General features: G+C 40.4%; 1 protein-coding gene across 1 annotated transcript in view; it reads left to right on the top strand.

Moving 5' to 3' along the window:
- The first annotated feature begins 828 nt into the window (after nucleotides 1–828).
- Nucleotides 829–26,466, top strand: part of Slc38a11 (solute carrier family 38 member 11) — a 44,406-nt gene continuing 18,768 nt past the window's right edge. The window contains 8 exon segments of the mRNA XM_032903403.1: nucleotides 829–947; nucleotides 1,367–1,487; nucleotides 3,403–3,477; nucleotides 6,552–6,686; nucleotides 8,320–8,385; nucleotides 9,607–9,713; nucleotides 12,770–12,849; nucleotides 25,906–25,976. Coding sequence (XP_032759294.1) covers nucleotides 909–947; nucleotides 1,367–1,487; nucleotides 3,403–3,477; nucleotides 6,552–6,686; nucleotides 8,320–8,385; nucleotides 9,607–9,713; nucleotides 12,770–12,849; nucleotides 25,906–25,976 — 694 coding nt within the window. The 5' untranslated portion in view covers nucleotides 829–908.

Raw genomic sequence — 26,466 nt, 5'->3', positions numbered from 1 at the left:
GAATGAATAAAATGGCTTTTTTGACGGAAATATCAGAGAGAGACTTTGTGAATATATTTAAAACTCTATGTTCTCCAGTAGAAAAATAAATAAATACACAGACAGGGACACACGGTTTTCTTTATCTTAAGGTTATCTTTGGAGGAGAGATAAGACAACTTACCTGTATTTTATTTTTTGTTTTCTGTTCCTTTAAATTTTTGGTTATTGGGGTAGGAGGCAAACTACCATGCACATCAGGGTGTTCTTGGGGAGGCCAGAGAACATCTTGAGTCATTTCTCTCTTTCAACCGCAGATTGCAGTAATGGAATGCAGACCACCAGACCCCTGTGGCAAGCCCTTTTACTGACAGCAGCCATCCTGCAATCTTTATTTTCCATGAGTTTTTAAGTTAGCACATAAAGTAACAGTGTCGAGATGCCATGTTCTTAGGTCAGTTTACTTCATTTTCTTCATCCTGTTCTCTACTGCCCTTCTCCCTCCTTCTCCCTCTAGCTGTCCGTTTGCTTTTCCCCTTTACCTTATGTTTCTTAAAATTTTTCTTTTTGATTGAAGAGTTAAGTTTTACCAAGCGTTTCAGTTTATGCTTGTGGTGCATATGGTAAAGTTAATTATAAGCAGTTTCAGGGAGAGAGAGAGCGCTGTGCGGTGCGCCCTGAGTGAGGGAAGTCTGGGCAACGGGGTTGGAAACGTCCTACAGCATCCTCACCGGCAGCAGCCAGCAGGGTGTACCCGCCCTGTGAAGGCGGAGACCTCTGAGCTGCAGCCTAGCGCCCAGAGTACCGGAGAGCCGCTGAGCGGCTCTCACCACCTCTCTGGCAAACTTGACTGCAGGCAAAACAGCAGGGGAGCTTGGCCAGGTGGGAGCCTGCTTCCCAGCCCCAGAACCTTCTTCCCTTGAGCAGACATGAGCTACCAGCAGCCACAGCTGAGGGGTCCTCTGCAGGTAAAACTGGCAACGGGAGGGGGGGTGGGGCAGAAGCTGAACAACTTCCATAAGTTTCAGGCTGGGGTCTTGGTTTGGCAAAAAGGGGTAGATCTGACTTCATCTAACCTACGCCGATTTGGCAAACACTTTTCAATAACATTAGTGACGTTTTTAATTTCATGAGGTTGACTCTTGACAAACTCGAGTTGGGTCAAAGTCGTTGGGCAGCTAACATGGAGACTTGTGGAGACCTAAGGGTAGACTTAAAGTTCTTTTGGATTACCGGCCATTCTTGTTTTCACGACTTATTGACATATTATTAACACTATAGGCATAATTTGGTGGCATTACTATGTTTGAATCCTGAATTGCTTATTCGTCTGACGTTTTTCATTTTCAAACTAGTGAATATTTAATCACTTTATCTATTAAAACAGAGAGAGACAGACCCGAGTGACAGAGAGAGCCTGGTCTCCGGACATGAACACGGAGGGAAATCGAGTCAGTCTGCAGCTGTTTTCAATGTAGTCAATTCTGTTATAGGATCTGGGATAATAGGTAAGCCACCTGTGTCTGCTTGGTTCTGTTTATGAAGTAAAAAGACCAGTTTTTCAAAGTGTTACTATTATTCTAGGATTTGCTAAGACTTCAATGGGGAAATTGGTAGTTTTCTTCCATAAAAGCCATTCTATTTATTTTTCCATAGTAATGTTCCATCCTCTTTATGTGAAGCTGCACTGTTTCCCTCCATGGCAGACAATAGCGTTCTCCAATTGGAGGGAGGAGGTGCACAGGAGCTGGGGAAACTGGCTTTCATAGGTTACCTGATCAGTTGATCCTTTCAACTAGAGCATTTGTTTCTTCCTTCTGAAGTAGAATCTGTTACAAAAATCATCTTAATATCAGTGTGAAACTTGAAGATTCTTGCATATACTATGTGTACAAAAGTTTAATGTGAGACTTTTAAGAATCCTATGAAAATTAAACTAGATAATATCTCCTTGTGCACCTATGTGACCTTAAATTTAAAATGTGAACTTATGAAATCCTTTTTTCAATCTAGTCATTAATATAGTCACAACAGTGTTTACAATTGGTAAGAATAGTCTATGTTATTCCACTAAATTAGAAGCGAGGAAAAGCTTCTAAAAAAGTAAAAACATTTAAAGGTATTCCATTCCATTAATAGAAGCAGTATTTTCCAGTGTTTATTATTCTTTTTGTAGTTGGAAACATTCCATTTCCCAAAAGGCAGGGAAGACAAAAACCTATCTACTGCAATGCCCACCAAATATGTAACTTTGATTATAAAATTTCCAGATTTTAATTTACTTAAAAGTGTAAGTTTATCAAATGGATCGTTTTTATTTATTATTTCATTCTATGTGCATGTATAGGTGTTTTGCCTGAATGCATATATACCACATGTGTGCCTGGTGCCCACAGAGGTCAGCAGAGGGTGTCTGGTAACCTGGAATAGGAGTTCCAGGATGGCTGTGAGTCGCCATGTGGGTGAGGGAGATGGGTGTTTGGTAAGAGCAGCAAGGGCTCTAATGGCTGAGCCTTCTCTCTAGTCCCTGAGATAAGTTCCGACTTTTTTTTTTTTTTTCACAAGGTGCTGTGATTTCTGGCTTTGCCTTAATCCATATACATGTTTTTTAAATGAACAATAATTTGGAGGTTCCCGGAGTGAAACAGAAACAAGCAGGGCACACGCCTGTTTGGAAGCCTGTCTCCATGTATCACAGGAGTATGGACAGTTCAACCTGACAGAATTCTAGAATTTATTCCTCATGTGAATACTTTTCCAGGTTAATCTTAGTCAGCGATGCCGAAATGTTCCCCTTCAGTTCCCTCAGCAGAATTATTTAAAAGAGAAATCTTTTTTTTTTCTGAAAAAAGAAATGCTTAAATTATTTTATTTTGGATATTTTATAGTCTATAATCTAAAATGACGCCTAGGTACAAAGCAGTAAAATATCATGTTATAGATCCCACTTGGCTCGAGAAAAAGTAATTGCTTGCCTGTTCCTCTGCATTCTCTCTATTTTTTACATCGTGCCCCCATTTTGACTCTGGAACCAGTTTTCCCTAAGATCCTACAACTGTTCCCTGGTGCTTTCCATAGCAGCATAGAAGGAAGGGGGCTTCATCCTCCATGGAGTCCAGGGCGCTAACCGTCACCCTGAGAGAAGCATTGTTTATGTGACCTGGAATCAGTTTTTCATTTGCTGCTTTTTAATTCTTCCATCGTCTCATGTGCTTGCTTTCTTGAGAGGTCCTTAACTTAATGACATTCCATTCTGAAATACGAGCTAATATGCTTATATTTGATTTCTGACTACCCATCCCACCTTGCAACTTTTTAATCACTTACATAGTTTATTTTACCATGTATGAATTGCAAGAGATATTTTTTGCATTTTCTATATGTTTTTTTAACGTGAGATTGGGGCATTTTATGTTTTTCCAGGATTGCCCTATTCAATGAAGCAAGCCGGATTTCCCTTGGGAATACTGCTTTTATTCTGGGTGTCATACATCACAGGTAAATAGCCTACAACTACACATCCCTCCAATTTAAATTGTGCAATGACTTCTTTACTGGCACAGCTATACCCTGCAATTGGATTTCCTACTTAATTAAAAAGTGCATCAAAGCGTCCTGAGGAATTTAAGCAGCACATCTGAGATTTGCTTTATTCCCTAATCCTTTAAACAGATTAGTAGAAGTAGCATGTTATATCAGCAAGCCTAAAGCTGGTCATGTGCCTTTTTTACTTCAAGCAGAACATGGTGGATGAGAAAGTCATTTCCAAGACTGTGTAGCTGAGAGGACACTGTTCCACAGTGCACAGGGCAGTGCTGGGTGGCAGGTGCAGGTAGATGGGCAGCCATTGTTTGCTGTGTTTGTGTAGGTGATACTGGGGTTTGGGTGTTCACGTGGCAAGGCTGGTCCCTTCTCTCCAGTGCTGCCTGTGTGTGCTCTGTCTGCCAGTGCCTTCCTACACACCAGAAAGCTGCTTCTAAATAATTCTCTTTTGCTCCCCACTCATGCCACATCCACACACCCACATATTGTCACTCCTCATGTAAATGCAGGTTCAGCACTCAGACTACCTCTCCTTGCTGTAACCCTCAATTCAGCCAGTCCTGTCATCCCACGGGCTTATTTTGTGAAACTTTCCCCTGACTTAGGATCCCTGTGAAAGAGCCAGCAATCATTAACAGATGCAGGTGGCTTTGTTTACAGTTTTTGTTATTGTTTTTTTTTCGTCCTTGTTTTGCTGTGGTGACAGTTATCAGGAGTAACCTAGATGGATGTCTTGTACCAACTAGTGCAAAACCCCTCAGCTGTCCTTTCTCTGAACCTGTGGCCTGGGCCTCAAGAAACCCTCTTCCTGTAAGTTTATATACTTGCCCTAATCCCTATTTTCACAAGGGATTCCAAGCAATTCCTATTAACAATCCGAAAACTAGTCAACCTTTGTCGCCATTGTGGGGAAGGGCTAGGGCTATGGGAGGTACACTTGGGGCTCCAGAGATAAACCATCAGTCCTGGGGTGTTGCTAGTCTCTACCCAAGACATCCTCCTTGTCACCTGTTTCCTCTGCCCCATCCATTCCTTCCATGAAGAGTGTGTGTGTGTGTGTGTGTGTGTGTGTGTGTGTGTGTGTTCCACTGAGTCTAACTACAGTGGCTTGCACGAGCAGAGGCAGAGACAGGGGTTATTAATAGAATATGGGCAACTTACCATTGGCTATACCACTTAAGAAAATGAGAACCTCTCTTGCTGCCTAGCCACCATTAACTGTTCATAGCTCCACAAGGAAGGGTGGAGTCTCATGAGGCTCTCCCCATTGGGCATGATGGAGTGTTAAAGGACCCTTATCTTGTGTAGGTGGTACAGAGTTCATGAGTACATGTGTTGTGTCATGAGTACACTGTTTCATGGGACCTCCCTTTCCGCTGGTTTTTCTTTGGTTCCGTGTTTTACAATGTTCCTGAAGTGTAGAAGGAACAAGAAATATGTCTCCCCTAGGGTCAAGCACTCAATTGTGATTCTATGCGTCGGTTGTCTCCCACTGCGAAATGCAGCTGCTCTGACCAGGCCTGAGAGAAGCATTCATCTATGCATATGAGTACAATTATCTTTAAGAGCCTGGTCATTTTTTAATTTCCTGCTTCCCGGTTAGTGCTGACAAATATTTAATTTCCACCCAGGTGTATTACCATAGCGTTAGTGCATTGTAAAGACATAATTATAAATCAGCAGGCAGAGAAAATTAAGCCTCTCACCTGTGAGTCAGGATTGGAAGAAAATGAATCGCTTAGTAAACCCACATCGTAGTACACGTAAATAAATCGTAATGGATGCAGCACGTTCAGTTGCTGATGTACCCACAGTGTGCAGTCTCAGCAAAGTCATGCATTGTAAGCTTACTGTCGGCAGTATTGATTGAACAACTCACTTATTAATAGCATCCAAATCCTTAAATAATTTTGAAAGAGGAAAGATTCCCTTTACAGAAGCCAAACAATTATGTCTCATATTCATTTTCTTTCTTACATTTTAAGAGCAAAATCTACAAGTACAGTATTTTAATTTTTTTTAATTAACACTAAAATTGTTTTTTAGTGGAATCAGTCTTTGTTTAAAAAGATATGACTCTATTGGACAACATGGTAATTAAAAATCTTAAGTTTTCAAGTCAGGCTGTAATTTAAATCCTACCTCCTTAACCCTGTAGCCCTTATTAGCCATTTAACCCAATGGAAATTACTTAGGAACACTACAATTAAATGGTGATTTATCTCTAGATTTCTTTGAGACAAAATCTCTTTTCCAGGCTGGCCTCACTCCAACTCGCTGTGGGGTAGAAGATGGCCTTGAACCTCCTATTCCACCTCCTGAGTCCTGAGATTATAGGCACAGGGGCCTCAGGCCTAGTCTACATGTTGCTGGGGATTATACACGTAGACCAGCACTCTACAACTGAACTACATCGCCACACATCTGTGGTTTTTCTCTTACCTATGTATATGTCACTAGATCTCACGGTTGTTCTGGCTGGCCTGGAACTTGCTATGTAGACCAGGCTGGCCTCGAACTCAGAGATCTGCCTGCCTCTGTCTCGCAAGTGCTAGTGTTAAAGGTGTTCACCGTCACATACAGCCTCATTCAGATCAACTGGGAGTCGATGTTAGTTGTTCTTCTACGGCAAGCATGTTGGAGACTCCTAATCTCACTCCTCTTTGCTGCACCGTGCAGGGGCACTAAAGCATATTCCAAGAACAGTTCTGTATTTTTGAGGAAGCTGAGTTCTCAAGACCCTTGTCTTATTTTCTTGGCATTTTCTCACAGGCACTCTCCCAATTCCATTCTTGGACCATGTTCCAATGTCCCAGCATGGTGGCACTTGCCTATAATCTCAGCGCTCAGGGGCTTGAGGCAGCGAGATCAGGAGTTCAAAGTCATCCTTGGATGCATAGCAAATTTGAGGTCAATCTGGGATACATGGACCATTCTCTTGTTTTCTAAGACAATTCAGTTGAGTCACGCAAATGCTTTGCATCAAATTTTTATACCAAATGATTTGTGTTTGTTTTGTTTCACTACAGACTTTTCCCTAGTTTTATTGATAAAAGGCGGAGCCCTCTCCGGAACAGACTCCTACCAGTCTTTGGTTAACAAGACCTTTGGCTTTCCAGGGTACCTGCTGCTCTCTACCCTACAGTTTATGTACCCTTTTATAGGTAAGATGGCTGTAAAGACAGATGCGACAATAGTTGGTACCTGCATGGTTTTTTTTTTGAATGAATAACAGAAGCTTTAATAGACATTTGAGAGTCAGCAAAGATAATTAGTAGTTGTAGTGTTGTCCAAATTAAGTGTTTGCACATTAACTATTTTCTTTCTGATTTTCTGATACTTTCAATCTATTCTGTGAACATTTTTTTCTAAAATTAATGAGGATTTGGTTAATATTTTTGTTTTCCCTAACTGTCCTATTCTCTCTCTCTCTCTCTCTCTCTCTCTCTCTCTCTCTCTCTCTCATCAGAATATATATAAGTATATAACATATACACATACAAGTATATAACATACACACACACATATATATATATATATATATATATAGACATGTGTACGTACAGATAGATTCATGCATACCCATGCATGCACACAAACACATAGGTATACACACAATGAGTTGGGTTTTAAAGTGAGTGACAATAAGTCTCTCTTAAGGCTTAATAGTTATTTTTATTTTATTTTTTTGAAAACGTAAGGATTTGGGGGAGCTGTGTGCCTATGTTTATACTACAGTTGTGAAAATGTTGCTCACTCCTCCTTAACTAGATAAAATACCCATATAAATGAATGACCAAGTTTACTTCATTTATAAAACATCTAATTAATTCTTTGAGAATTTCGATGTTGACTTTATATTTTATATTAAAATCAAAGATACTTGGAGTAAGTCCACATATTCCCACAGAAATATAAAAATATACTACTCCCTTCAAAAGCCTTGCTTTTCAATTGAGGGTCCTCTGAGGGAGGGTATGCCTTTAAATTTTACTATGGTTATTTGACTTCAATTTAAGCAGCACACGTGTTCCCGAAAAGGTGTTTGGAAGCTAACCTTCAACATCAAAATAAACCACAGTTTAAATGAGTGTCAAACGCAATATTTGACAGCACTCTAGGATAAACCAACTGTAAAGTGAAAACCTACCTGAAGCTCAAGTTGATAGTCTGATGTAAATCTATCACATGTAGTAGAACCAATTTAAGCTTATCTCCAGCTAGCTTACAAATAAATGCAACTGAGACGATGGTTATTTTATTGGGCTTTGATAATTACTGGGTGGTCACCCGTAATTTACTCTTCTAACTGCAGGCCTGGCTACCTCTCCAGTGGTGTACCCCAGGTACTTGCTCTTTCTCCTGGCCATGTGCTCATGGTCCACCTCCCCTCATGGTAGCTTCCTCTCTCTCCTTCCTCCTCCTCTTCTCATCTTCCTTCCCCTACCAGGTCACTCCAAACCCATCTATCTCTAATCCCTCCAGTAATTGGCTGTAGCCAATTTTATTTAACCAATAGTTTTAAGTGAAGGAACAAGGTTTGCACAACAAATGCTTGTAAACATGAGAAGTCACGCATGGTCCTAGACCTTCGGGTATGAATTGAGGGTTACAATACATAGCAACAGGACAAACCTCAACAATCAAGTTATCCTTAATCTGCATATACCAGAAAGTATATGTAATATGTGTTAAAAGTGTAAATATTTAGAAACTAATAACTTCTGGTATTCAGAATATGCAAGATAAAATGTGTATTAACGTTATTAATGACCATTCTTGTCACTGTGTTTTCAGCTATGATAAGTTACAACATAATAACTGGAGATACTTTGAGCAAAGTTTTTCAAAGGCTCCCGGGAGGTAGGTAAAAATGAGGAAGGTGTTTGGTTTGCGTAGCTATCATGTAATTCATAAACATTTATAAAATATTGGAGGAAGGGTTACAGTACCTCACAGACTTCACAATTCCCATGATCCACATCCATCCCAGGCCACAGATCTATATTAGCTATTAAGTAATTTTTTTAAGTTGCTATTTTTCTCAGGATATGGAGGTGCATGGTTTTATTAATTTCAACACTCCAGAAGCAGAGGTAGATGAATCTCTCCAAGTTCTAAGTCCAGGACAGCCAGGGCTACTCAGCGAAACCCTATCTCGAAAATAATTAATTTGTTAATAACTAGTTTTCATAAACTTTCTTTTTTTCCCCATGTAAGATGTAGTGGCATAAACTTTCATCTTATTTCTTTGTAGTTTTGATTTTTTTTTCAGATTACTAAGTAAATGGCACCAAAGAACATGAAGTTTTCTGAGTCTTGCTTCTTGCACTTAGCAGGTTGTATGTAGCTGAGATGTATCACTTTCTGAGGCTCTATCATGAGTCCGTTAATATTTTTGTTGTTAGGAGTATTCAATACTATGGAAATACAAAATAACTAGTGTGTCACTCAGCTAAGGAACATTTGTACCATTTCCATTGTGGGGCAATTGCGCGTGTATCACAAACCCACTTCCTGTTCATCTTGTCATCATATCCTCATTATGGGAGTTATTCAGAAGGCATTGTGCATGGTTGCTTGTATAGGAGCAGATAAACTAACTTCGAGGCTATTGGGGCTGGAGAGATGGCTCCCTGGTTAAAAGCACTGTTCTTGCAGAAGACCAGGGTCCAATTCCTAACACCTACATGGACTCTCAACCATTTGTAACTCCAGTTCTAAGGGATCCAACGCCCTCTCCTGGCCTTCCTGAGCACTAGTCATGCACATGATGCAGAGACATACGCACACCAAAACAGCACATTAAATAAATAAGTACATTCTTAAAGAGGCTATTCATGGGAATGTAAAGTTCTATGATGTCATGTGAAGCATAGGCTCACTTGGGGGTTATTTTGTGTTTATAGTTCATGGCATGTTTCTATTTTAACATGATTTTTTTTTGTTTATTAACTCAAAATCATCTTTATATATGATTGATGTTTTTTAATTCATTGTTGATGATGAAAATGTTTAGGTAGTTACTACGTCACCAGTGTGTGATTTATAGCTGCAAACTAAATAATATTTACTACATTTTAGTTGATCCTGGAAGTTGGTTTATTAGTCGACATTTCATTATTGTGGTTTCAACGGTTACATGTACTCTGCCATTGTCGCTGTACCGTGATATAGCAAAGCTTGGAAAGGTAACTGTTATATTTTAACATTAATTTATTTTTGTTTTTTTTTTTATGTATACAAATGTTCTGATTGCATGTATGTATGTGCACCATGTGCTTGCAGGAGCCAGAAGAAGGCAACAGATCTCCTGGAACTAGAGTGTTTACAAAGGGTTGTGAGCTGACATGTGGGTGCTGGGAATCTACCCCAGGTCCTCTATAGGAACAACCAGTATGCTTAGCCACTGAGCCATCTCTCCAGCTCCGTTTTTACATTTTAAATAATGCTTAGCTTTATGAATCTACAGCCTATTCAAGATATAAGCATGCTTGTACACAAGTATACTAGTATTCTTTTTTTTTTTTTTTTTTTTTGGGAGCTGGGGACCTAACCCAGGGCCTTAAGCGCTGCTTAGGCAAGCGCCTACCGCTGAGCTAAATCCCCAACCCCATACTAGTATTCTTGAGCAAACTGTGCATAGCTCATTTGAGAAACTGGTGGTTAATGTGAATAAAATATGTTCTTCCTTTTTCTTCACTAAAGTAGATAACATGATGTCAGACAATAGTTTTAAATTTAGAAAATACAGAGAACTATATTTAGAGCAAGTCTACTTTATTAGAAAGTGTCCCATCCTTCTTGACATAATTTAAACAGTTAAGCTAAGCATGCCAAAGAGATGATGAGTGTTTGAAGACATAAGTGCCTAATCTTAGTCAAGTATTGTACAATCTATACATGTAACATTGTACAATTTATACATGTAACATTGTACAATCCATGCATGTAACATTGAACAATCTGTGCATGTAACATTGTACAATCCGTGCATGAAACATTGTATAATCCGTGCATGTAACATTGTATAATCCATACCATGTAACATTGTACAGTTTATGCATGTGACAAACTTGGAGTGGTAACCCTAATCTATGTGGTTATATTTTGTGTATCAGTCAAAATTAACGGTAAATCAAAATATCCTTAAATGATGTAAAGTTTTTTATTTGTAAATTACAATGCTTTTATGCACATTTTCCACTCAGTGAATTTAAGTACCAATTTGTTAAGTGATCAATTATTGAGAATTTGACCTATGACATTAAATTTTTTAAAGAAAATCAACTAAATAATTATTTGGCATACCCATAGAAACTTATTTATATCAACTATCCATTATCTGTCTGCCTATTTTTTTAAGTATATACACTGTTGCTGTCTTCAGACACACCAGAAGAGGGCATTTGATACTATTACAGATGGTTGAAGCCACCACAAAGTTGCTGGGAATTGAACTCAGGACCTCTAGGAGGAGGAACTAGTGCTCTTAACCACTGAGCTACTTCTCCAGCCCCCGTCTCTCTGTATTTTATTCTCTTATTGCCAAGGAATGCTTCTATTTTATCCAAAACATAATTGTTACTATGTCTACATGGTCAAATATTCTGATAATAATTAATTATGAGATACTGTTACAATCTGCAACTATCAAACATATCATATGCCTTGCTCTCATGTTTGACAGTATATCCAGTGAGGAAGTCCCTTCTTCCATGCAGATTTGCAGAGTCACCATTCCAGAATATTCTTACCACCAGGCTTTCTATTCCCAACATGTATCCAGAGACTAGCAAGGATGTTTTAAAAGGCAGGCCAGACATGGCAGCACATACTTTTAATCCCAGAATTAGGAGCTAGAGGGAGAGGCAGGAAAATCTCTGTGATTCCAAAGCCAACCTGATCTACCTGTAATTCTAGGCCAGCCAGGGCTATAGAATGAGATCTTGTCTCAAAATAACAACAACAACAACAACAACAACAATAATAATAATAATAATAATAATAATAATAATAATAATAAAAAAATAGTGTATCCAAAGGAAAAGTTTTATGTGCCAGTTATATATATATATGAATGAATAAACAACTTTTCCCTTCACAAGTTCAATATGATGCATAATGTTATCTTCTGAGAGTAAAAAGGAAAACAGTCTTGGGAAAATGGTAATTCTGAACATATTGATTACTATATGTCCCCTGAAGGTGTCATACTGAAATCCCAATGAACAGAGCACAGTGCTGGCCCTCTCTCTGGAATATGCCGCTGGCATTGAATACTACCCCTATTACTGTCTAACTGTGTGAACTTCAACTTGCTAATTTTTCTCCCTGTTCTTCCGAAGACCAGTAATTCATGATAGACGTTTATTTCAAATTAAACATTAAAAACTTAGATCACAATGTTAATAATAATCACATGAAATAAAAGCATTCTGAGATTTTGTTTTCCCTTTGTCATAGAAATTGTCTCAAATGTGCTTTCTCGTTTTAAATGAAAACTCAAAGCACAAACCTAATGGAATAGGTGTATGTATGGAGCGGAGCACAAGCACACACGTGCCAGCTCGCGTTTTAACCAGATGAAATGGGCATTGCCCTGAGAGGAAGACAAAGAACAGACCCAGAGACAGAGCAAAGGGCAAACTGCACCAGGCAAATAGACTGACTGAGCTAGAGAGCAAAGAGGAAATGGTGGACACTAAAAATCAATGGAGATGAGTGTGTGCACGTTATGTTGAAAGAAAGGGGGATTGTGTGGTAAAAATGGAAGAATCAATACGTCAATACTAAAATGAGGCATGAAAAACAAGATAATTTCACTTTTACTTTCCCAAGAGTCCACTTCAGCTGGGCAGTGCTGGTTCACACCTTTAATCCCAGCACTTGGGAGGCAGAGGCTGGCAGATCTCTGTGAGTTCGAGGCCAGCCTGGTCTACAAAGCGAGTTCCAAGACAAATCCTCACTTTGTATCCTGTGCTGGAAGTAAATAAAAACCCTTAGAGCTTTGTCGCAAGATCACAGCGCACACTTGATCCTCTGTTTGTGGCTCAGGGACAAAAATCATGATATGATAAGTAGTTACAAACCCATGAGTGTCGAGACCGATCTATACTTTATAAACCCCTTGGGAACGGGAAAAAGAAAATATATGAATAGGTTCATATCTGTGTTTAATGGTGCGCTATTTTGCATAAATTATCTGCATGCCACACTGACGATGTCTTCGCATTTTCTTTTGCAGATTTCCTTCATCTCTACGATTTTAACAACTGTGATTCTTGGAGTGGTAGTGACAAGGACCATTTCCTTGGGGCCAAACATGTAAGTGTTGTTGTATCTTTGATTTTACATCAAGATTTGCTTAAATATAGCATATTCAGGAACATAAGTAAAATACGGAAGTGAAAAGATATGTCATGATGTGGTGTCTCATGCCTATTAACCCAGGCCAGGGAGAGAAGGAAGCCAGGTCAAGTTTCAAAGTCATTTTCGGCTACGTAGCAAGGTCAAGGCCAGGCTGAGACACAGGAGACTTGGTCTCAAAATAGGAAATCAGTAAGGAAAGGAGGAAAAAGGGAAGAAAAAGAGATCATATATACACAGCAGTAAGAAACACCATATAGGTGGTATTTGGAAGAATCAGAGAAAGACTTATAGTTAGGAAATGAACTAAGAGACCTGCATTGTACTGAGCAATAGAGAAGCTAATTTACACTATGTCTTAAGCAGTACAAGGTACACTGTCTTCTATGAATGGTCTCTAAGAAAGGAAGGGGGAGGGAAACCCACTGAATAGATCTGATTGGTAGTGCCGTGCACAGGGACTCTGTTTCCCTCTTGGTTAATTGTTGCTCTATAAAGTTGCTTCTTCATGCTTATGAAAAACGCCTTCCTTAGCTGGCCAGAAAAGAATGTCAAAAACAAAACAAAATAAAACAAAACAAAACAAAAAACAAACCTATCCACTACCCCACCACCCCCCAAAAAATACCTAGACTCAAGGAGGAAATCTGAAACGGAGTAACAGCGTGCTTTGATTTAGTAGAGTCTCTTGACCCTTGCTACAGGTCCTCACATGGCAACCAGCTATGTTGTTCCTCTCCTGATCTCATCTGAGCCTCAGTACCTCCTAAAGGCCTTCTTGTCAGACACTGCCACATTGAAATATCAGGGCTTTGCCATAAGAATTGCTACAAATAACTGGGGAGGGAGAGCTCCTTGGATGGGTACCTAACTAGAATGCAAAGGGGCCCTAAATTCATTTCCCAAGAGCAACAAAAGAAGAGAGGGGGGAGGGGAGGAGGGGTCATTAATCCAGCCCTACACCCCTGTAACAGCTTTGAAACGTATATGATTTGGTTCAGGTCAGCAGGGCCGTTTATCTCTCCTTTCAGGAGGCTGTCATTGCATACCTATTATTTCTGGTGATTGTGCTATGTCCTGGGAGAAAAGAGCAATGTACTATCTAAATCAGTGTCTACTGCAAGCCGTTCATCAGTTGGATGTTCTAAACCCAGAAGGAAAACAAATCCATACACGTCATATGTGTGAAGCAGAATCATGAAAGGGGGGGGGGCTGGGGTTAGAGGCAATGGCCAAACTAGGGAGGGTGTCACGACCTGCTTGGATCTAGGAGAGCTCTCCTGAGGAGGGAACAATGTATGATCTCGGTATCTTCACAGATAGATTGGAATTTTTTAGAGAGTTGAGTGGATGAAAGGCATCGTAGGCTCCATAAATGTGCACACAGAAACACATGGGTGTATGGCCAGTCCTATTGCTGCTCGTTTGGTATTTACTGCGCTGATACTATATGCCAACCTGGTTTTCAAAAACTGAGGCACACAAACCGGAAGATAATCAATGCATTAAATCATACAACAAGTAACCTTTTAGGCAAGATGGTGACAATATGAGACTTAAGTACAGTGATTGAAACTTTTATACAGAGGCGTCAACGTGAGTAGCTGTACACAATAAAAGGTTTTATTCACTGGGTATATATAACATTATGAGATGGTGTCAAAAGGGGGAAGGGGAGAGACAGAATTAGGAAACTTGAGAAGTCGATGGATCAGAGCTCAGTTATGCTCAGCGGGGGGGTGGCAAACAATGCTCCCCATCTACACTACAGGTTCCACTCACCTGACTAGCTTAAATGATTGACGTGCCAGCGCCCCACCCACAGACCCCCTGAGAGCATTTGCTTAGGGGCCAGGCAACTTGTGGAACAATTAAAAGTCCATGAGCCAGGACCCAGAAAGAGACTCTGACCCATTAACTGGCCACACGTATACGTCAGCTGCCCCCCATCCCCCACATGAAACCAGGGCTTTTGGTTTCTTCTGGATGGCCCATGGTTGATGGTTCGCTCTGCATCTGTGTTTCTCTGTATGTAATTTTATGCGGAAAGTGTCACGTGACAGACTATTTTGAATACAAGGAGAAATAAAATGTCTTTGCTCTCAAGGGTTTCCCCGCTTAGTGGGGAAATAACCCCTGTAGATAACTATCAGGGAACCCATCAGGAAAGGTTGTTCACTTCCTGTCAGGTTAAACGAGCTCGTTTTGTGGCTGAAGAGCTTAAAGAGCTATTTGTTTGTTTGTTTGGGTTCTAAACAAAATGTAGCCTTAATTTCCTCTACTCGTGATCTAATATTTTATCCAAGAGTGATTTTTTTTTTTACAGTGACAGGAATGATTTATTTAACTCTTCCAATATTTAGATGTCTAAGAAGCATGTCTTTTCCTACAGTGCCACCTTTTATTTCTGTTTGAATAGCTCTGCAAACAATTTCTGCTCGCCCTGCTTGCAACCAGGCTAATGAAATCTCCGTAGAGGTTGGCACAGTAGCCAGTCGAGCAGGCTTCTTTCTGGAAGTAAGACAGGCAAAGATGCTTATCATCCATAAAACATGAGAAATCCAATACACCGTGTGTGCGTTTCTTCATTTTCAGTTCAGATGAACAATCAGAAAGGCTGTAGATTCCTCTCCCTAGGTCTTCTAAAATGGTATTTGAAAAAAAAGTATCTTTAAACCCACTATCAGAAGAGAGGCAGGTCTGTAACAGCTGCTGGTATTGACCTTGTTACCATGGAAACACCTTTTTAGTGGTTGTGTTTTAAAAATAAAACACAATTCAATTTCCTTTTCCATAACTCATAGGGCTATAAATTCTGCTTTCTGGTATGATTTCAAATAGCCACGGCCCAACAACTTTCAGTTCCTCTTGGAAATTATGACAGTTTTATTGTATTTTCTAGGTCTTTGCTTTATAAAAATTGGGCTAGCAAGGCAATTTAATTGTTTTCTAGAAAGGGCACAAGTATAAAAATGCAATAACATGCTTGGTTTTTTTTTCTATTTTTTTCTAACTTCAATAAGAGGCATCTTAAAAAATTCATTATTTGGGATATGATTAATTCATATCTCAAAATCACTGTGGAAATAACATGTAATTAAATTTAAAACTTTTTCTTCATGTGACATCTCTGTCCTAGCATATTAATCAATAAGTTAGCATTCTAAACATAGATGGAGTACTGTGTCTACACTTTTTATAGACGTTCAGATACACACAATGTACCCTAGAACTCAGCAGGCATTAATTTCCTTACTCTGTCCAATCTAAGCCTAAAACTCTACAATTTAACAAACTAGACAGGATTCAGGACAGGAATGGGAAAAATGGGTAAGGAATATGTAAACATGCATAGTTGAGGAAGCGTTCTGATTAGTTATGACAAATGTCAATCACTTAACTGTTATGACATATGAATTGTGGCTGCTTTAGGAAAATCACCAAACTGTACTCTGACTGAAGTAGAAGACAATTTATTAACCCAACTGTAAGGTTCAAGGTTGGTTGCTGGGTATGGTCACCAGTATGTTGTATGCAGAACCTCAGTTAGTGACGTCAGACATGGCTCTTTTTAATATCCGTCTCTTTGTCCTACTCTTGTTTGAAATGCCTGCTCATCGTCTTAAGGTAACAGCAGGCAGTCTTAACTTAGACCCAGGTCTAAGTCCACAGAAAGAGAAAGTTTTCTCTTTCAGGTGCTTCCAGTCCACTGCAAAGACTATTTCCATCTGGCTCTGTGGAGGATCTATAAGGATTCCTACCCCAGGATCTGTGTTGCTTGTGATCTGGTCCTAGCTGCCCACCCTTGGAGCTAAGAATGGGTTCCCACCAAGTATGCATCCAGACTGAATAGAAAAATGAGTGTCCCCAAAAGACAGCCAAGCAGTAACGATTAGAAATGTGGAAGGGCCAGTGTGCCCTGCAAATTACAGTACCCATTTAGATAATAGGGGTTTCCTTACATGGTATGGGAAGAACACACAGAAGAATTTATGATATAAGTGAAAATAATCCTCATGGGGGGAAAAAAACCTCCTATTGGAACCTGGAGAAATGGTTTAATGAAATTTTTAAAAAGAAAAAAAAATCCCACAACGTTTCTAGCAAAATATTTCGTGTCACTTATCTACTTAAAAACCACATCGTATGACTATGTCCAATAAGTTATTTCAGTAGAAAACAATGGATCAAGACAAAGCTCCTGATTTGATAAAGGGTGGAAATGAGGTAAAGACGTCGGAGAAACTGGCCCAAGGTGACAAAAGAGCTGAAATGCCTTACTTTGTTTTAAACATAGGAACTCTTGAGCAAATGATAGATAGGTCAAGTCAAAAGATGAATCTAAATATGTTATCTCGAGTCATCTTGGGAGGAGGGGTGAGACAAGATCTCCCTATGTAGCTCTGGCTGTCCTGGAACTCAGTGTGTAGACTAAGCTGGCCTCGAACTCACAGAAACCATCTACCTCTATCTCCCACGTGCTGGGATTAAAGGCGTGAGCCACCACATCCTACTTCTAGGAACTCTTGAAGGCCTCTGGGGCATTGGGCTATTCATCCTTGAAAGGATGACCTAGGGATACAGAGAGGAGCGTGTGTACTTGTTCTGAGGATATGAGTTTCACATCAGGAGCTTCTGTTGCTGTCCTGGAATGGTGGTCAAGAGTGGATTCAGAACTGAGTCTTTTGGCTATGTAAATCCGGAGCTTTTACCAGAAGGAATTGAGAAGGGTTCTCTACTTAGACATGAAATGATCATGTTTCTTGTTGAATTGTCTCTGTGCATCTCTTAGGCATCTTCTTGTAGGGTACTTCATGTCTTTTCATCTTGCTTACAAGCACCCGGAGAACAGAGGTCGCATCTACTCTTTCACTCTATGCTCAGCTCTTCCGAGTGTTCGACGCAGAGCAGAGAGTTCCCAGATCATCAGTTGACAGCTATCATAAGCCTCCTTGCTTTAGTCAAAGCTGAACATGGTTTTGATATAATTAAAAAGTAGGACTCAATCCAAGACAATGAAATTTTCATGTAAAAGTACTTTTCTAAGTTTACTTTCAAACCCAGATCATAATGACCACTGACCCCCACTTTCCTATCACCTGCTTTCCCCTTGAACACTTAGATACTGTGCTTATGACATAACTAGAGTTTTGCTGATTCTGGCTAAAGTCTGCTTGAAGTATACAAAGAAATGGTTTGCTAAACCAAGATGAAGGGAAGGCTGCAGTATAAAAATGTTGTCTTGTTTAGCTGGTGGACAGTAACAGAAGAGTGGCCAAATAAAGCTTCCATTTTAATTGGGCTATTCCTGTAGCCCTAGGTAAGGGCAAAGGTAAGGGCAAACAGAAGCTGGAAGAAGGCTGTCTGTGGCAAGAGCCCAGGCACAGGATAACTGGTTATATATATATACCTCTGTGTGTGTGTGTGTGTGTGTGTGTGTGTGTGTGTGTGTGTGTGTGTGTGTGTGTGTGTATAGTAGATGAAGAAGGAGGAATCTTTAAGCTGATAAAATTAATTAGGCTTAGTCACTAAGTGAAGGGGCTAAGGGAACAAGAGTCACATACAGTGATGGTTGACACCAAGGTTTTTAACTTAGACAACTAGATTCATAGATGTTCCAGAACTCACCACCAAAGGCTGAAATAGAAGAGTCTAGTGTCAATTAATTAGAGGTACTAAATGCCTGTTGAGTCAGTTGTTCAAGGTTGTGGGACTACAAAGGTAGCTGTAACCCAGTCCCCCTTTGTGGCTCTATTAAAGTTTATTGAGAGTAGAGTTGGGCACATAACTATCAGAAATAAAAAAAAAAAAAAAAAAACCGCTCATATTTCTAACAAATATTCATAATATTAAAAAAAATTCAGGAGGCTGGGGAGAGATAGTAATAATGTGCCGGTAGTGTGGGGACCTGAATTCAAATCTCCAGCACCCCTTTTGTAAAGCTAAATCATGGGTTCATGATCCCAGCGCTAGGAAAGCGGAGGCAGGAAGATTTCTGGGCTTGCTGGTCATCCAGTCTGAACCAATCCACGTTCACTGAAAGAGCTACCCCCACCCCACTCCAATAGATAGTAACATCCTAAGCAGGAAGCCCTTGAAGAGACCTCTTAAAAACTGAAAGGATGATGAAATGTTGCCCTAGACAATAGATGGCTTCCAGCAGGGCTGCGGGTGAGGAAAAGCTCAGCTCTATTGAAAGGGTCAGCCCCTGAGAGTTTGAGCAAAGGCCAGTCAGTATAAGATAACACAAATTGGACTTTTCCTTTTTGCTAGGAGGGGGTCACGAGGGAGGGGGCCTGGACAGGGAAGAACTTGGAACTGAATGTGATAGGGGTGTGTGTTGTGAAATCTTCAAGGAATAAATAAATATTGTGTTGGGGGAAGAAGGATATGGTGGAAAAGTGACTGAGGAAGACACTGGTATTGACCTCTGACCTTTACAGGCCCACGTCCTTATACACACCCATAACAGTGTTCTGCAAATGAATACACAAAACACACACCCATAACAATAAGATGACAATAATGGTAATAATAAATATTTTTTGAGGTAAGTTTCTGTTTGTGTAAAATCAACCCAGCAACAACACTTCATGAAGAATCTGCAGGGGAATCAAAGAATAGATGACAATCAGAATCAAAGGAAGTTGATATCTCAAGGGCAAAACATATTCACGATTATGTGACTTGTTCCGTGTAGATCATTTTTGTAAGAGCAACACTAAATTCTGCCCCCAACCCCCAAAAACTCATCATTAAGTTCTCTGAAATTTTAAATCAAATTTTAAAAATCGTATTTAAAGAAAGTGAATCCATTTTGACATTGAGAGTCATGGCAAGGGAGGATTTCTTTTTTCCTGGCAGCTCAAGGCAAACACAGATCTGTATCAGGGAGTCAGACACAATTGAGCTGGGAGGGAGCCGTGGCTAAGGAGCCTGCTGATGCTGAGCTTGGGGAAGTGGTCAGATCTGCCTGTCACTTAGAGCCTGTGCTGTGACAGAAAACAGGAAATCTGTGCTGTGCCTAGGGGTATCCAGGGCATTTAACGCTAAGCTGTGTCTGATTGAAGCAGTTAATTTAGAACAGGTTCGGCCAACACTGCATTATTCGGAAGCTTCCTGTGCTCTGCTGAAGACTTTGAGCGTGTACTACCAGAAGGTACACGTTGTTCTGAGCCTCCTGCCCCCAGAGATGCAGTGTCCTAAGACCCAGTAGCAATACCTTGAAGCTTAGTTGTTGTTTGGTTGTTATTTATTAGAAACAGGGACTCAACATATAGCCCAGGCTAGCCTGAAATTTGCTTTGTAGACCAGGCTAGCCCCCAAGCTTAAAGACATCCACTTGCCTCTGCCTCCTGAGCGCTGAGATTTCAGGTGAGACACCCCATGCCCAGCCTGAAACTTGTTTTTATCACGTTGTGAAGACAGGCTTACTTGGTAGGACAACATCCGATCGATCCCTCAGCCATTGTGAAGATAACAAATTTGAGTTTCCAATCACTATAAGAGGCCTGAATCCAAGAATCAAAACCATCACCCACATCTGGCAGCTCACAGCCAGCTGCAGCCCCAGCCCTAGAGTATCTAACGTCTTCTCCTGGCCTCGTCAGGAATGCCCACACATGGCATGTACGCTCCCAGACATACACATGAATAAAAATGATGAAAAATCCTTTCTTTAAAAGCATAGAAGACTGTGTATAGCTTTGTGGTTAGCATACAGGAATTTGGTCCTCAGCAGCCCCCACCAAAAAGGCTAAACAAATATTATATAATTAACATCTGTTGATTTTTTTTATGTAAAGGAAGCAGTCATTTCTTTTTGAAACGCTGGTCTCATTCTAAGGCTGCAAACAGCTCTATGCCAGACCCTAAATGATCTTTTTTCTCTTCATACCATGTAGTTCATAGACATTACTTTTCAAAATTAAGTCCCTTCCCTTCTCTTATACTTACTTCCTACCCCCTTCTCCCTTTTCCCAGCTTAATTCCTGCTTTGTGTTTTGTGTTTGCCGGTTTGCCACGTTTGACTTGATCCCTTTTGTTAACCTTCTTGCAAATACTCACACAGGTAAGATAATGGATCACCCTGACTGGCCTCCTGTCCTGCTGAGCCTTCAAAAGAGATCCTCAGTTTGTGCCTGCAAACCCCCATACCTTAGGCCCTCCTTACCCATCGCCACACCCCCATATACCCTGCCACTTCCCCTTTCCAGACACTCTCTCCAGGATACCAGGCTCACCCATGGTAGCTCACTGGGGTCTGAGCCCCGCCCACTGCCACCTGGCGTGACTCAAGCTACTCTTTCTCATGGTGTGTGTCTTCCATATGGTTCTCCACAGTTAGGACTTAAACATACAATTTCCTTTCACAAAATATTTTCTCCTCGGATGTCTCTTCTGCCACCATCCTCTCCCTCAGGAACCATTTAAATTCTTTTAGTAAAATTTTAGTGGGATCCTAGGACAGAGGGGAAATCCGTGTGTCCTCTCTACACTTGCTTAGTTAGATAGACAAGTATATGTGTGTGTGTGTGTGTGTGTGCGTGCACGCGCGCAGGTGTGTTTTTTTGTACCTATGGAGGCCAAAAGAAATCCAATATGGATACTGGGAAAGGAACTGGAATCCTACTGGAATAGCAGGAAGTGTTTTCAACTACCAAACCATCTCTCTAGGCCCAAGTTAAAATTTTTAATTATTGATTTGCATGGAAATGTAAGTGCAAATTTAATCATTTATTTCAGTATTTTATGTCTTAGAGAAGTTATTTCTTTTTATGTGGAGTTTATATTCTGCTGTGATCTAATGAAGGGGGATGGTGTATTAGTCGGGGTTCTCTAAAGCAGCAAAATATATGTAATTTATTAGAATAACTTACAGGCTGTGGTCCAGTTAATTGAACAATGGTTGCCTATAAATAGAAGTTCTGAGAATCCAATAGTTGCTCATTTATCCATGAGAATAAATGTCTCAGTTGGTATTCAATATATGTTGGAATCCCAAAGAAATAGGCTCTCGTGCCAATTATAAGGGAATGGACATGGTATCAATGTGAAAGCACGAAGGTAAAAAGCAAAATCTTCCTTTTTCCATGCCCTTAGATAGAAGGAGTAGACCAGATTACAAGCAGGTCTTTCCTCCTCAAAAGATCTAGATTAAAGGTGTGTCTTCCCACATCAAATATCCAGACTAGAAGTAGATCTTCGCACTTCAAATCAAGAAGAAAAAAAAAATCCCTCACAGATGTGCTCCATTTGGGGGTTTTAGTTAATCCCTGATGTAGTCAAGTTGACAACCAAGTATAGCCATCACAGATAGAAAAGTAATTCTCAAAAATTACCCAGTTAATTATTGCAACTTTATTTCTAATAATGAAGAAAAAGAGACAATGTGTCTACCCACTGATAAATAAGGAAAACAGGCCAAACACATACAGCGCAATGCTATTCCACCATTAAAAAAAATCAAATCAAATCACATCATGTGCCACAACAGGGATATATACCATCATGTAAAATAAAGCCACACACAGAGAGACAAGCACTATGCGATGTCACTCACTTGTGTAATATTTTAAAAGTTGGTCTCAGGAAGGGCTTGGTGGCACATCCTTTACTTCCAGCACTTGGGAGGTGGAAATAAGCGAACCTGTAAGGATCCCAGGCCAGCCGAGGTGTAGAATGAGACCTGAGACCTGTCTCCAAAAAGCAAACAAAAAAGTTACTCTCCTACAAATCGAATGGTTTCCACAAGAGGCTGAGGAGTAGGTACACAAAGTCACAATCAACAAAAGTAAGTCCTAGGTCCTATATTCAGTAGAATGGTTATTGATAATGATAATGTAGTACTTATGGTTAAAAAGCTAGAAGAAAGTATTTTAAATATTTTTATGATAAAGAATAAATGATTGAGTGTATGTTTGTGTGTGTAAGAGATACATGTATATTAATTTTAAAATCAGGACAAACTTACACACACACACACACACACACAGCACACACACAACACACGGTGCTCCATACATATGCAGATTTTTATTCAGATGAAAAACATAATAAATTTTCTACCAGCTTTATTCTGAGTCCCTTCTTTACCATTTGCCATTTCCTAGTCTCTGTTAATCTACATGTGATCCAAAGTTTAAAAAGAGAAAAAGTAAGAAACATCAGGTGTTAGTGTTCACAGGAAATCTTTGGGAAGAAATCTATGAGAGTCAACCCTTAAAAATATGCCTTCACATAAAACCACAAATGGGGGATTAAGCACATGTGCCTGTTAATGCATCCAATAAGAGTTCGATTTGGTAAAATCGATTTGGTGAGACTAACAGCTTGCTTGGTGTGTCTATGAAAATAAATACTGAATCATATGCTTTTGTGTATGTGCTAAGATTCACATGCTTTCCCACACTAATCTGTTAATAAGGCAAATGCACTAGCAGATGTTTCTATGAGACTAGGCTGGCATTGATTATGAAGACCATTTTCAGTGATGTATTAATCATACGGATTGCTTGGGTGTATTGCTAACACTTCTGTATTTAACATTTGCTGTCTAAAGGCAGAAAGACCGTAACTTCATTTGTTTTCAGCTAGGTTGGGTATCAAATTTATGTCATGGCATAAATTATACCAAGAGGAGAGAGCCATTCCTTCTCTCTCTTTACCTCTCTCCCCTATGTCTCCTTCCCCTGCCCCCTTTCCTATCCCTTTGTTCCTCCTTTCCTCCTTCCCCTTCCTCCCTGTTTCTGAACTCAGACCTGTTACAAACCATTGAAAACCCACTTCCTGTCACCTCTATTGTTTTCCTAGATTTGAAACACGTTGCTGGCTCAGAGCATATCAGAAAGTTAGAGTCTTGTAATACCGCCCAACAGGGATCATTTTATAAGTATTTTGAATAAGAGTGCACGTTTCAGTCGCTCCCTAAGGCTGGAATTTGCCAGGCTGACTGGAGAGAGGGAGCAGTGGAAGCAGCAGGTGGCAGTAGCTCCCATTCAAAGAGCAGCGATTCCCAGCAGGTCCAGAGGAAACAGTGGGAGGCCTTCCTCCCGTCCTAGCTTTTCTGAAAGACGGGTTTTTTTTTTCCCCCTGAGAGCTGCTCCGTTCGTTTATAGAAAGATGATCTACTGCACAAACTCCACAGACTTCGACAAAACAAATGGGATTCGTTTGTGTCCTCTCCACACAGACATGAAAGTTGAGTTTTCATCTGGAGAATTCCCCTTTTTTATTTAACCCCTGAGTGACTGCGTGCTCTCCAGTGGGCTCCTTGTCTACCTCCATGCACTCCTTTGAGGCTCATTCAGCCTGTGTCCTGCTTGTGGATGCTTATCTGCCTTTGACCACTTAAGAAAGGATGCTAATCAAATATTAATAAATAGTACTGATAGAACTGACTATATGTTGAATATACACTGCCTTACCGTCCCTCCTTCAGAAGATTTACATGCCTTATCTCACTGAATCCATACAATAGCTCAGGGAATTAGATAATATGGTTTGCCCATTTCACGAATGCAGAAATTGAAACAGGAATGCTGTAGCCAATAAATAGAAGAGGCCAGAGGAACAGACTGGGGGCCTGTAATGTTCATTATTACTAGAGGTGGAGAAGAACTTATGTATTAGGTAGGCCAATCTGTGATGATTCTGGATGTTTTAACTCCACTGGGATTTATGCTGCTTGAGAATTTAAAGTGTGTAAACCAGCATGAGGAAGCCACACTTTTAATTCCAGAGCTATAAAGGCTGAGGCAGGGGGATCACAAGTTTGAGGCCAGCCTGGAAATCTGTCTCAGAACAAATAACTGAGTAAAATATAATTTTAAAAAGTGTTTACGATCAAAGCTCCTCTCGAGGATCATCTACCCACAGGTAGGGACCTGAGGCCAACGCATGAAAAGATTTTTGTACGGAGCACACCAGGAAGCAAAGCAAAGTAGACGATGAGGCAGAGACTCCCCTGTGTTAAACAAAAATACTTGTTTTGTTTTTGGTTTGGGGTCGAGATAGAGTCTCAGCGTGTGGCCCTGGCTGACCTGGAACTCAATTTGTACATCAAGCTAGCCTTGAATTCAGAGTGATCCACCTGCCTCTGCCCACTAGGGGCTAAGGTTAAAGGTGTGCATCACTATGTCTGGCGTAAACGATGATAATTCTTGAATGGCCCTGCAAGGAACAAATGAAATAACACAATACGTTTCCCCAGCAACAGACAGGGCACCCTCAGTCAGTATGAACTCGTGCGTTCTCTCCTCAATGAACTTCAGCTCCCACTCCACCTCTCTCAGGGGGTAGAACCTGAAAAGCTGAAGAGGTAAATGGAGAGCGGTTATAGGATGCGGGCAATTCTGTATCTCCCTTAGGATCTCGGGGGATGACTCCATACTGACTTTTGTTGTTATATTGATTGAGCAAATTGATTCCCCAAATCACACAGTGAGTATTTTACATGTATAATTAAACACAGAATCTGTCCAAGTGTTCAGCAGGCATTTTAGAGCCCTGGGGTTGAAGAAACTGATGCCCCTGGGAAAGGTACGTCAGTGAGATGAATGGAAGCCACTTACTCATTTTTTCTTTTTCTTTTCAGTTATTTTATATGTATGGGTATTCTTGTCTACAAAAATTGTTCTCTCTCTGTCTCTCTCTTTCTCTTTCTCTGTCTCTGTCTCTGTCTCTGTCTCTCTCTCTCTCTCTCTCTCTGTGTGTGTGTGTGTGTGTGTGTGTATCACATGTATCTGGTGCCCAAGGAGTACATAAGAGACCATTCAACCCCCAAATTGGAGTTACAAACGGCCATGAGTCATCATGGTGGCACTAGGCACTATACCTGCGGCCTCTGCAAGGAAAACAAGTACTTATAAATTCTGAGTTGTCTCTCCGGCCTGTTTATTAAGTTCTTATTGAAAGAAACTCAGTCTTTATGTATGACGCTATTTCTTACTCTCCAACAAACTTATTTCATTACACTTGTTTAATAATGTATCTAATTAACTGATTTTCTTTTAGACCAAAGACAGACAATGCTTGGGTGTTTGCAAGGCCCAATGCCATCCAGGCTATTGGGGTGATGTCTTTTGGTGAGTACCTGGTTTTCAAACCCTTTCTCAATATGACACATCTGCTCTGTGAAGAAGTTCTGGTCCATACATCCATGTATGTCCATAGAGGGTAGTTTATGTTTAGATTTCCCATTAGCCGCATAGGGTCTACCTAGTTCGTGTTGATATAAAATGAGGTTCAAGCCTTTCTTGTGTCCATTACTAAACCTTCTCATTCATTCCTAAATTTTGCTTCTAATCAGAGAATGGTGCTTCTGTGCTGGACATTATTACAGTAGTTAGCAATCAGGCACATCCCTGGCCAGCCCAAAGGGATGCCCATGACTATGTTTAGCAATCAGGCACCTTCCTTGCCAGCCCCATGGGACTTGGCAACAAGTCATATCATCACTAGCTGCCCAGGGGCAAAACAATTCCCATTGCTGCCCCTGTCTCATGTCCTCCTGCATGTGTCATGGCCCCAATAAAAAGCCATTTTTTTCCAACCCCCAAACCTCTTCTTCTTCCT

Source organism: Rattus rattus, chromosome 5, assembly GCF_011064425.1.
Source record: "Rattus rattus isolate New Zealand chromosome 5, Rrattus_CSIRO_v1, whole genome shotgun sequence".
Taxonomy (NCBI): Eukaryota; Metazoa; Chordata; class Mammalia; order Rodentia; family Muridae; genus Rattus; species Rattus rattus.
This window is presented reverse-complemented; position numbering and strand designations above follow the sequence as displayed.